Below are 11,550 nucleotides of genomic sequence, written 5' to 3'. Positions count from 1 at the left end.
GGAGCCGAGAATGTGCAAGACTAGCAGTTTCCCTAGAGGTTTGAAGCATCATCATTTGGTCTGAGGACCACCCTTTGTTAACCATGACTTTGCACCGACCTGGAGGTTTTTAAAGGGTCTATACGTTAGAGCTCCTCTCTACCGCACCTAGCACCAGGCTGGCTGCCTGAACTAAAAGTGATAGGTCAACACATCATCTACGCTTGTAGAAAAGAAAGCAGAATAGGAGAAGGACCAGTCGGTGCACCTGGGCTGGAACCTGCGAGGCGCTCAAACTCCTTTGCGATGCACCGTCCAGTCTCCGGGGGCCGCGGGCGGCGGACACCAGGGCGGCGGACACCAGGGGGCAGACTCGTGCTCGTCCTGCCTCGGCTTAGTTCCGGCCGCGCAGGCGCAGGAAGCTGCGTGCCCGGCCCTGGGTCGCAGGTAGGCTCGGTGGATTGAGGGAAGGGTGGGCAGAGAGGGTTTGGAGGGCTGTGGCTGGGCGCTCGGCGAGCGAGGGACAAGTGCTGCGGAAAGGGTGCAGAGGGCAGCTCGGCCTCCTGCGGGGCTCCTCCCTGGCGCGGCTCGCGTCCCTCAACCCCGAGCCCTGGCAGTCCCGTGTGCCTCTTGGGCTGCTCGACCTGAGTCCAGCTGGAGGCCACGCTGGCCCGGGGCAGCCGGCGCCCACCTTCCTGCCCGCTCTGTATCTTTCCCGGAGCGCAAGCTGGACGTGAGCTGACATAACAGGCTTCAGGTCCTTCTCCCAGGCATTTATTCTGCACGTGATCATTCGTGCCAGCACTGCTAGCAGCCTCTAGGTGCAAGCTCTGTGTTAGGTGTAAACGAATGCTGCTCTTTTTTATTGAGCCATTTTATTTAGTAGTCCTGTCTTCGCCATCCCTGATCTCTCCTATATAGAACTTAAGGCTAAGTCAGCACCAGGAATTATTTTAATGGCATTCCACTCTAAAGTGTATTGAGTGACAGTAATCCGTGTCTTCTCTGGTTATATAAAATTTTGTAAGTTAGTAAAAACTAATTTTGTTCCATTGCTTTTCTTCATTTCTGAAGTTAAACTGTGAGTTTAGAGTGGTGGTTCCCAATCTTTTCCCCGCTTACCAGCTTTTTCCTATGAATGCCAGGATTCCTTTTTCTCTAAACAGTGCCTGAATTTCTCCTTCCCAGCTGGCCCCACAATTGTTATTCCTTAATGTGCTGGGTTTTTAATTCATAACTAGTGTCTTTTTGGGTTATTTCCGGGCAAGAAATTTCCTTCGGCCACACGGCCCTGGGCGGCCTTCTCCAGAAACTCGCGTTTGAAAGAAGAAAGCCCATCAGGTGTTGAGGGGGCTAAAAAACCTTCTTTAAGAAATGGACTTATGTGGTGAAAATGAAACACATGTATGGGAATTAAATGCTCCAGTGATTCTTGAACTTTGATGTGCATCTAAATCACCTGGAGAACTTGTCAAAACAGATTTCTGGGGCCCACCTCAGAGTGTCTGACTGGGGAAGTCTGGGGCGAGGTCTGGAGCCAGAACTTGAGAACCTGGGTTTTTCGTGAGTTCCCAGGCGATGCTGCTGCTGTAGGTCCTGGGACCAGAGTTTGGGAACTGACAACACCAACCTGTGGATGGTGATTACGTCCTGGGAGGGGGCAGTGTAAGTAAGTCCCTTGGGAGGGGTCCACAGGGCTTCAACTATGTGTGTGATATTTCATATCTGTAAAAAAAAGGTCTTTTAAAAATGCGATGCAGTGTTACCTGACAAAGCTGAGCGGATGTCCTATTTTTTAGTTTTCTCTGTGCTTGAAGTATTTCAGGAAAAAAAAAGGCCCGGCTTGCTGTGCGGAGAATGGGTCAGAAAAGAGAAAGTGGGAGATGGTGTAGGAAACTGTTGCAGAAGCCCAGGTAAGAGACGCTAGCGGCTTAGGCCAGGGATGGGGGAGCAAGGAAGGGGAGAGGCGAACAGGTCAGAGAGACATTTGGGTGATAGAATGGACTGGGTGCGGTGATTGGTTGGTTTAGCGGTTAGGGAAGGGAGGAATCAAGTCACCTGTTTTGTGAGTTGCGGGAGTGGGTGTGCCGTGTGCCCCTCACAGAAATGGAGCCCTGGAGAAGAGGCATGTTGTGGACAAGGAGAGACACAGCCCAGACCTGGAGGAGCCCGCTGAGTGAAGCATAGAAAGATCTGGGCCGCTGTAGAGACTTGGACATCAGTATTTACGTGGCTCAGAAAGCCATGTTCCTGGATGAGATTACCTAGAGGGAATACAGGGGAAGGAAATAGGGCCTGCAGCAGACCCAGAGGGGTAGCATCTCCTGTGGCGGGGCGGGGCCAACTGCTGCCCCACCTGTTTTTGTATAGCCTCTGAGTTAAGTGCTTTTTTTTTTTTTTAACCTTTTAAAATATTGGGGCAGGGGAGTTAAAAGAATAATTTTTTTGTGACACGTGAAAACTATGAAATTCTAATTCTATGCCTGTAAGTAAAGGGTTTTTATATACAGACATGCACATTTGTGTATGTAGTGTTTGGGGCTGCTCTTGCATTCGGTGACAGAGTTGAATAACTGTGACACAGACACTGCGTGACCTCTCATCCCTTTGCACAGCTGCTCAGCACACCACAAATCACAGTGATGCTGCTATCTCAGTTTCGCCCTCTGGCCCCTCAACCTAAAGAGTTACCATCTGGACCTTTACAGAAAAAGTTGGCTAGTCCCTGACCTGACATCTGAGTGAAACACACTTTGTTAGCTTTCACTGAGGTAGAAAAGAGAGGGCAATTGCTTTACTCATTTCTTTAAGATCAACTTCCGAGGATCAGGAACAGTGGAAGGAGCTCAAGAGCCACAGGGCTGAGTGGTGAAAGTCACTGTAGTTTCAGTTAAAGTCCTTGAAGATGACAGAATGGACTGGAGAGAAAGATGCAGGCCCGGAATCTGCATGAGAAAGGGGAGCAAGCCACATCAGCTGGTTGCTAGGCAGAACTGGGAAGACTGAGGTGGTGGAGTGAGCAGATGGCATCATTTCAAGAAAAAGAGGTTGACGAGTGATGCGGAAGCCAGGGTTTCCTGGGCACCTCTTAAGGACAGTAGAGACAAGCAAAGCAGCCCTTTCTTTAAGTGAATAGGAAAGACACAGAATTGTGGAAGAATCTGTTATTTCTAAAGTTTTCTGCTTGGAGAGGAGCAGTGGCACTTTGTCACCCTTGACCTGTAGCTTCGCTGGCCTGGGTAATGGGAAGAATAAATAGACCTGCCGTTTACTGAGAATGCAAACACTGTGAGAACAGCAATTTGGGCGGGAAAGAGCAGGCACTCGGTTTGGGGAGTATTTTTATCTTTTAAAGTTGAATATTCACATACTGTAAAATTTGCTACTTTAAAGTGTACAACCAGTGACTTTTAGTATACTTACAGCCATTACTGCAGATTCTTAAACATTTCATCCAGAAAGGAACCCCGTATCCACTAGCAGCCACTCCCCACGCCCCATCTCACCCAGCCCATGGCAACCACCAGGCTGCTTTCTGTCCCTGTGGATTTGCCTTCTCTGGACGTCTCATATAAGTGGAGTCCGATTGTACATGGCCTTTTGAGTGTGGACAGGCAGGTTTTTTCAGTCTTTAGCTAACACTGCCGTGAACATTCTTCTACAAGTGTTTATATGAATGTGTTTTCTTGGGTATATACCAAGCAGTGGATTTACTGGTTGATATGGTAACTTTTTATTTAACCTTTTAAGGACCTGCCAGACTGTTTTCTACAGTGGCTGCACGATCTTACATTCCCACCCACAGTGCTTAGAGTTCTTGTTTCTCCGCTTCCTTGTCAACACTTGCTATTGTCTGACTTTGTCTACAGCCATCCTGTGGATGTGTGATGAGGTTTGTATTTCCCTTGATTACTCATAGGGTTGAGCATCTTTCCACCTACCTATTGGCTGTGCGTACATCTACGTTGCAAAAATGTCTCTTCAGGTTCTTCACCTATTTTAAAATTGAGTTATCATATTTTTATGCTGAAGACAAATATTTTTGAGTTGTCCTTCAGATATCTAAATAGAGATTTCAAGGAAGCAAGTCTAGACGTCTGAGAAGGCTGGACACTTGGATGCTGGCAACAGGTGGAGATGGGAGAGCCCTGAGTCCAGATAGATCACCTGGCCCTGTAGGCAGTGAGTGAAGAGGTCAAGTCCGAGCCTGGGCACTTCAGCAGTGACAGAGACTGGGGGAGCCACCAGGGTGTAGCTTCCTGGGAACCAAAGAAGGAAAGCGGTGGAAGGAGGAGGGAGCGATCAGCCATGCCAGATGCTGCTGAGGGGTCAAGACCAGGACTGTGAATCTACTGTTGTGTCTACCACTGTGGAGGTCACCTCGACAGGGTCTCTGTGGGCGGAGTAGCAGTGATTTCAAGAGAAACGGGACAGAGGTGGATATAGTGAGTATAGAGAGTTTTTAAAGGAGTTTGCAAAAAGGGAAGAGAGAAATAAGGCAATGAGTGGAGGGGAAATAGGGTGATGGGAGGGTGTTTGAGATGGAGGGGGAAGTTAGGGCACGCTGGTCACCATTCAGGAGAGGGGGTGCCCTGCTGTGATGGTGCCCACAAGCAGGCGGGCAGGGAGGGGTCTGCGCAGGCTTGGGGCTGAGTGGCCATCGGGTTTTGTTCAGAGTCACAGAAAAGACGGGGTAGGGAGCGGGAGCCTGCAGTGTGGTGTGGGCGCTCAGGGCAGTGCTCTCTGATTGCTTCTGTTTTTTCAGGAACATAGGGAACAGGAGCGTCAGCCGAGAGAGAAGGTTGGGGTGGGGGTGATACAGTTTGAAGAGAGGGCGACCCAGGCCATGGGAAGGAACCTGTCAGTTTTACTGACCCACTGCACTGAGTGACCAGCACAGCGTTAGAACCTGGTGTCTCAACCAGGGAACAGAGAGTTGATGCAGAATTTGGGGGGCAGGCGGCATTTAGGCAAAATCGAAATGATGTTTTCTTTTGATGGGCTCAAAGGCAAGCGGTGCAGTCTGTAGAGAGGTCAGATCTGGTGTGGATCGCAAAGAGACCCCAGGGTTTGGTTTCCTGGGAGACTGCAAAGTCACGTGGATGTTCAGCATCGTCTCCAGACAAGCTGATGGGGCTTCACGGCAGCGTCTGGGAGGCAGGAGGACTTGCCTGCAGCCGCCACACCGTTCTGGGACTCGAGAGCCGGAGGGACACCCGGACACAGGGCGGAGTCCTGGGGGAGGCGAACCATTTCTACTGTTGCCATTGGTCTGTGTGCCCAGTTTCAATGTTTTTAACAATTTTTTTGGCGCTTTGTGGCAGAGTACTTTCTAACCAGTGCCCGGGGCCAACCCAAACACGGACTGACCCAGGTGTCTAGATGGAGACCTGAACCGGCAGAAGGAGGACGTACCTGGGAGGTAAAACTTTCTGTCACACACGTCTCAGAACCAAGAAGTGAGGGTCAGTCCTGTCACCGCTGTCCCCATGCTTCTCAGTGCTTATATTCAGTGGGCACACACTAACTGGTGTGGCCACATCCCTCATCCAAGTACTGACACAGTTCCACTCTGCCTCAAGCACCCCGAGTGTCAGGCACCCGTGTCCAGGGTCCTTCCCCAGCCCTCTCCCTCCCATCCCCTCCCCACCCAGCAACTACAGCTGTGGTGCCCGCAGCCTCACCGCGGTCCGCACCATGGTCTGCACCCCAGCTCCAGTGTTGGAGCCGGTGCCGTGGGTTTGGTGAGTAACCGCGCCGTCGGGGGGTCTCCTAGTGTGCGGTCCGTCTCCGCGTCGCCCTCTCCCCACAATCCCGGGTTGTTGCCAGGGCCCCCTAACCAGCCTTCCACCCCTGCTGGAGAGCAGCCTTTGCTGCTTAAAAACATGAAGGAGCTTTTGAGAACCTTCCAAGGAACATCCCAGTTCCTTAGGTGGGTTCGAGAGCATTCCAGCCCCACCCACCAGCCTAGCGAATCTCCTGCTGCTCTCCTTTGTCCACCTTCTGTCCCAGCCCCAGTGGACTGACATCCGCACTTTCATTGTGGTCACTCTTCACCCATGTGTCCTCAGTGCGGGCACCGTGGGAGACAGTGAGACAGTCAGACACACACCACACCGCCCTTTGGAGGTGTCTAAAGGAGATGAACCCGGACTACGGTGTGTAACAAAACATTCTGATTCCGAGAGCAGCTGACACCGAACGTTTAGTACGAGCCCAGTACTCAGGGCCTTCTCCCACCCTCTCGATGACACGGAGGTGCAGGATCCTTGAGAACAAGAGGCATAGAGGGTATGTCACCTGCACCCCTCATCGTCCAAACACCGGAATGGGAATGCAAACTGTTATTACATGTTCCATTTTATATTGTAGGAAGTTGCCCAGGACACCGGCATGGAAAAGAGGCCCCAGGATGGCAGGAAAGGCGCCCCCGCCAGAGAAGTGTCCCCCGTCCTGGGGCTGCTGCTGGCCATGGCCCTCATGAACGTGCTCCTTTACCTCTGCCTGGACCGGCTTTTCGTCTCCCCTCGGCGTGCTGCTGCGGGCCCCGGTCACTGTCCCTACGGCTCCTTCAGAATGGGACCGATGAAGACCTGCTCCCCGTGGCTGTCCTGCCAGGAGCTGGGGACAGAAGTGAGGCAGCTGAAGCGCGTGGGGGAGGGAGCCGTGAAGAGGGTGAGTGCCTGCTGAACTTCTGTGCAGCAGCCTCCATTCGAGGGGTGGTTCAGGGGGAAGCAGCCTGGCCTTTGGTGTTAAAAGCCATCCAGGTGTTTGTACCCTTGTGCCCAGCAATGTCACATCTGGCACTTTACCTGATAAAATAGTCCAGTGGAAGGAAAAAAGCCAAATGCTTAAATGGTTACTTTGCTTTGTTTTTTGTAGTGATAGCAAATTGGAAAGAATAACGATAGGGGGACGGTTAATTAAATTATGGTGCAAGCACTTGATGGAATATTCTGCAACCATTAAGTGTAGTTAGGAACCTGGGCAGCAATATGAAAAACTGTCACGATGATAAGTGAAAAAAACAAAATATGAAATTGTTGGACATACTGTCTCCAACTGCAAAATTATGTACTTATGTAGAGGGCTATGGGCAATGTTTTCACTCTTACTATTCCAACTCTGTGATGGTATAGTGGTGTTTAAGTTTTTAATTTTACTAAGAGAAACCAAAGGGGCGAATTCACTTCTCAGACAGAAGCTTCAGGAGCCCTTGTCTCATCAGCTGGGGGTGCGCGTTGCAGTCCGGTGGCCGTCATTTCTGTGGTAACCGAGGTTTACTGATGTGGCCAGTGCAGAGATGCGGAAGAGAGACAGTTCCTTTGTGAGGCTGCACTGAATGACCGATATAGAGAAGGAAGGGTAGCCCTGGCTGGTGTAGCTCAGTGGATCGAGCACGGGCCTGTGAAGCAAAGGGTCACCAGTTCAATTCCCAGTCAGGGCACATGCCTGGGTTGCAGGCCAGGTTCCCTGGTAGGGGGTGTGTGAGAGGCAACCACACATTGATGTTTCTCTCCCACTCTTTCTCCTTCCCTTTCCCTCTCTATAAATAAATAAATAGATAGATAGATAGATAGATAGATAGATAGATAGATAGATAAATAAAAAATTAATAATAAATAATAATAAATAATAAATAAAAATAATAAATAAATAAATAATAATGATAATAAATAAATAATAAATAAAAATAAATACAAAATAAATAAATAAATTTTTTTTTTAAAAAAAGAGAGAGAAGGAGGAGCAGAAAATGTATCCGTGGGCCTACAGCTCCATAAAGAGCTGGTCCTTATTTTGGGAGACCGGGAGCCTCGGCTGCTGATCCCAGGTTTGCGGAGAGGAAACATCTGAAAGGCATCCAGACAGGGAGAAGGGACAGGCATTTAAATAAAGTAAAACCATAAAACAAGGTAACTGGCTCCGGTAAAGGTCCGCTTGTTCATCGTTATGTGTCAGGGCTGTGACGGCGAGTGAAACAAAGGCCCTTGCAGCTTGCCTTCCAGTCGGGGAGTCGGACAGTCAGGGCAGCCAGAGCGGAACGCCATGAAGTGTGTCCGTGCCACGCACTGTGAAGACAGAGCAGAGCAAGTGGCAGGCTTGTTGCTCCGGGTGGCAGAGCCGTCTGAGAGCGAGCTGTGTGGACGTTTGAGGAAAAGATGTGCCAGTAGGAAAGCTGGGGCTGGCAGAGGCCCCAGGATGAACTTGCTTTGTTGTCTGGGGACCAGGAAGGACCAGTGTGTCCGGAGGGTGGATGAGGAGGAGAGGTAGCAGTAATGGAAGGACCTGAGGTGCCCGGTCCGGCAGGACCCAGGCATGTGCCCTGTCTGGGAATCGAACTGGTGACCTATTGGTTTGCAGGATGATGCCCAACCCACTGAACCACAACAGTCAGGGCTCCTGGACCTTTTTAGATAGGTTATAGACTTAGATGTTAAAAGCTCTGGATTAATAATGCCCCAGGTGGCCTTTTTACTTAAACTGTGAAGAGACAGAAGCCTGCCCTTTGTTTTCTGCCTCTCCTTTGGGGATGTAAGCTGTTGATCAGAGGCTCTTAATTGCAGTGCTTCCTGCGCGCCTTTGGAGCTAAGAACCATTGAGAGCCCCAGGCAGTGCCGCATGGTTTCTGGACACTGTGTGCAGGACGGGCTGGTCTGGTGTGTGTGGCGTTTCACCTCCTGCTTTTACAGCTGAAGTGACACTAACCCACAGCGCCCTGTACAAATGTTTATTTTACACAGGACTATTGTTGTGGTTTGCTGTGCTACTGGTTAAAATTAATGAGGTGTCTTGTTATGTGTGATGGGCTGGCTGGCTCGACCCCCACGTAGGGTTTTCCAGTCTTCTCTCCTCTCCCACCCTCTCCCGCTTCGTGCTGCAGAATTTGGGAAGTGGCAGTCGGCCTGCTACTCGGGGTGATACACAGTCGGTCCCCTCTCCTGGGCACGCGCTTCCCCTGCTCCATATCACCCTGCAAGCCCTGATCATCCCTCAGAGCAATTCCCAGGAGCCCGCTGGCACCCTCTCCAGATGGCCCGCAGCACCCTGACCAGAGTCCGCCCCTCCCCCCTGCTCCCTCCCTGGGCTTTCCTTGCCGATGTGGCACTTGCCTTGTTGGGCATCTTGTGTTTGCTCCTAAGTGAATCTTTGTAACTAGACTAAGAGCAGCCCTAGGGCTGGCTCTGTGTCTCATTAATTTCTGTGTGCTCGGTACCAAATCCAGCACTTAAAAGATGTGGGGTTGTCGCCCTAAGACAGGTGATGGTCTTTGGTCATTTCAGGTCTTTCTGTCGGAGTGGAAGGAACGCAAAGTCGCTCTCTCACGGCTCACCGGTCCGGAGATGAAGGATGACTTCCTCCACGGACTGCAGATGCTGAAGTCTCTGCAGAGTAAACACGTTGTCACGCTGCTGGGCTTCTGCGAGGATGACAACACCATTCTTACTGAGTATCACCCCTTAGGATCCTTGGGCCGCCTGGAAGAAACGTTAAACCTTTCCAGGTACCAACATGTGAACACCTGGCAGCAGAGGCTGCAGCTGGCCATGGATTACGTCGGCATCATCAACTACCTGCACCACAGCCCCCTGGGCACGCTGGTCATGTGCGACTCCAACGACCTGCCCAAGACGCTGTCCCAGTACCTGCTGACTAGTAACTTCAGCATCGTGGTGAACGACCTGGATGCCTTGCCCCTGGTGAACCGCAGCGCGGGGACGTTTGTGAAGTGCGGCCACAGGGAGCTCCGTGGGGATTTCGTGGCTCCGGAGCAGCTGTGGCCCTATGGAGAGGACACGCCTTTTCAGGATCATCTCATGCCCCCGTATGACGAGAAGACTGACATCTGGAAGATCCCAGATGTCTCCAGTTTCCTTTTGGGGCAGGTCGAGGGGAGTGATATGGTCCGATTCCATCTGTTCGATATTCACAAGGCCTGTAAGAGCCAGGCTCCTGCAGAGAGACCCACGGCTCAGGACATCCTGGACACTTACCAGAAGGTGTTAGATTCACTGAGAGATACGGTGATGTCTCAGACGAGAGAAATGCTCTAAAAACGAGCGCAGTCAGTGAAGGGATTTAAGGAACACGTGGAGCAGTGACAGCAGTGCTGCTCTGACAGTGAGCTCGCGGATGCGTAGCCCCGGGGCTCTTCCTCTGCACCCACGTGCACACGAGTGTCCTGTCCCTCCTCGGCCACCTGGGCGGCACTTGCTAAGCAAGAACAGACCAGGCTTGAGTCTGGGTTTGCTTGTAACAATAATTCTTCCCAGGTGAAGATGCAGAGAAGCAGCGAATCTAAACCGTATCTGAAGGAAGTAACAAAAATGTAGGTACAAAGAGGCTTTCCCTATCCTAAATAATTGAGTTTGTAAGCTTGTAAGAAAGGTAGATAGAGAAGATTTTTAAATGGCAAAATATGAAAGAAATAAAGCTCTGGCCAGGTAGCTCACTTGGTTAGAACACTGACCCTGATACTCCAAGGTTGTGGGTTCAATCCCAGTCAGGGTACACATAAGACTCAAGCAATGAATGTGTAAATAAATGGAACAACAAATTGATGTTTCTCTTTCTCTCAAATCAATAAATAAAAATTAAAAACATGGTGTACTTCCCAAGGAATTTTTTTCCTCGTTTTTTTAGATGACGGTCAACATTCCGTGTCATGGGAGTGTTTCTGGTCTGTTTTACTGGCTGCAGGTGAGGCCATCTTTACTGTCTTGACCTGTTGAATGATTAATCTGTTGAAATTCCTGTACCATCGTCCTTCCTAGGAGCTAGAGGAGAACTATTAGAACACGCTCTTTAAAATCGCGAATGGATAAGGAATATTTAAAACAGCAAGTATGAGGAAAATATGTGTTACTGCCTTGGATGGTACTTGTGTGGAATGCCTACCTACCTTCCTGCTGGGTTTTGTGCGTCCAAAGTTAGTTTTTGTGAACATTTTACATCAACACTGCCACTCACGACTGCGAAGGGTCAAACCCACCCGCGTTGCATGAGTGAATCTCTCCAAAAGTTCTTTCTTTGCTCACTCACCCTCACTTGCAGAGGATGACGGATGTGGTGCGTGCGAATCAGCCCTGCTAAGGTGGCTGAAGCTGACTTCGGGGGCGGGGTCACTGGAATCACGCGGACAGCTTGGTCTTGTCCCCTACTCACCGCGCTTGGTCGGTTGGGCCCTCTGGGTGATGAGAGAAATATGCTTGACACAGTAGTGTTTTAACTGCTGCTTTTCATTATAAAAACTCCGCCACAGCCACTAGGATGGCTGCAGTCAAGCGGACAGACAGTAACAAGCGTTGGTGAGGATGTGGAGAACCGGACCCCTCACGCTGACGGTGGGAAGGTGAAATGGTATAGCTGCTTTAATAATCTGGTTTTCCCCAGAAAGGTAAAAACAGAGCCACCCTGACCCAGCAGTTCCACTCCCAAGAATTCACCCAGGAGAACCGAAAACGAGTCCACAGTCAGGACATTTCACATTTGACATCTCCCAAATATCTCTCGTCTGCTCCAGATTTGCTCTTGTGTTCCGTACATCTGTAAATGGCACACCATCCACCT

The 11,550-nt window shown here is 50.5% G+C and overlaps 1 protein-coding gene across 3 annotated transcripts; it reads left to right on the top strand.

Moving 5' to 3' along the window:
* The first annotated feature begins 392 nt into the window (after window positions 1-392).
* On the top strand, window positions 393-10,586 carry POMK (protein O-mannose kinase). Of its 3 annotated transcripts, none has more exons than XM_053660047.1 (5): window positions 393-426; window positions 1,797-1,892; window positions 5,304-5,401; window positions 6,352-6,654; window positions 9,264-10,586. In XM_053660047.1, exons 4-5 carry the CDS (start codon window positions 6,373-6,375, stop codon window positions 10,032-10,034), a joined length of 1,053 nt encoding a protein of 350 aa, XP_053516022.1. In that variant the 5' UTR covers window positions 393-426; window positions 1,797-1,892; window positions 5,304-5,401; window positions 6,352-6,372; the 3' UTR covers window positions 10,035-10,586. The 3 variants fall into 3 exon arrangements, with proteins under 3 accessions (XP_053516022.1, XP_037020087.2, XP_053516021.1); XM_053660046.1 differs by lacking the exon at window positions 393-426 and adding an exon at window positions 3,730-3,871; XM_037164192.2 differs by lacking the exon at window positions 393-426 and having other exon boundaries at window positions 477-1,892.
* The last annotated feature ends 964 nt before the right edge of the window (window positions 10,587-11,550 follow it).

Source organism: Artibeus jamaicensis, unplaced genomic scaffold (genome assembly GCF_021234435.1).
Source record: "Artibeus jamaicensis isolate MK-2021 breed Jamaican fruit bat unplaced genomic scaffold, CSHL_Jam_final scaffold_833, whole genome shotgun sequence".
Classification (NCBI taxonomy): Eukaryota; Metazoa; Chordata; class Mammalia; order Chiroptera; family Phyllostomidae; genus Artibeus; species Artibeus jamaicensis.
Note: the sequence above shows the minus strand (reverse complement) of the source record. Positions and strands in the feature narration are given on the sequence as shown.

What these genes read in the sequence shown, in the direction of transcription:
- POMK (XM_037164192.2), top strand. Translation starts at nt 1,763, where the DNA reads ATGTCCTATTTTTTAGTTTTCTCTGTGCTTGAAGTATTTCAGGAAAAA. An exon ending in AAACTGTTGCAGAAGCCCAG is followed by an intron (nt 1,893 to 5,303) that starts GTAAGAGACGCT and finishes GCTTTGTGGCAG; the next exon opens with AGTACTTTCTAACCAGTGCC. An exon ending in AAGGAGGACGTACCTGGGAG is followed by an intron (nt 5,402 to 6,351) that starts GTAAAACTTTCT and finishes TTTATATTGTAG; the next exon opens with GAAGTTGCCCAGGACACCGG.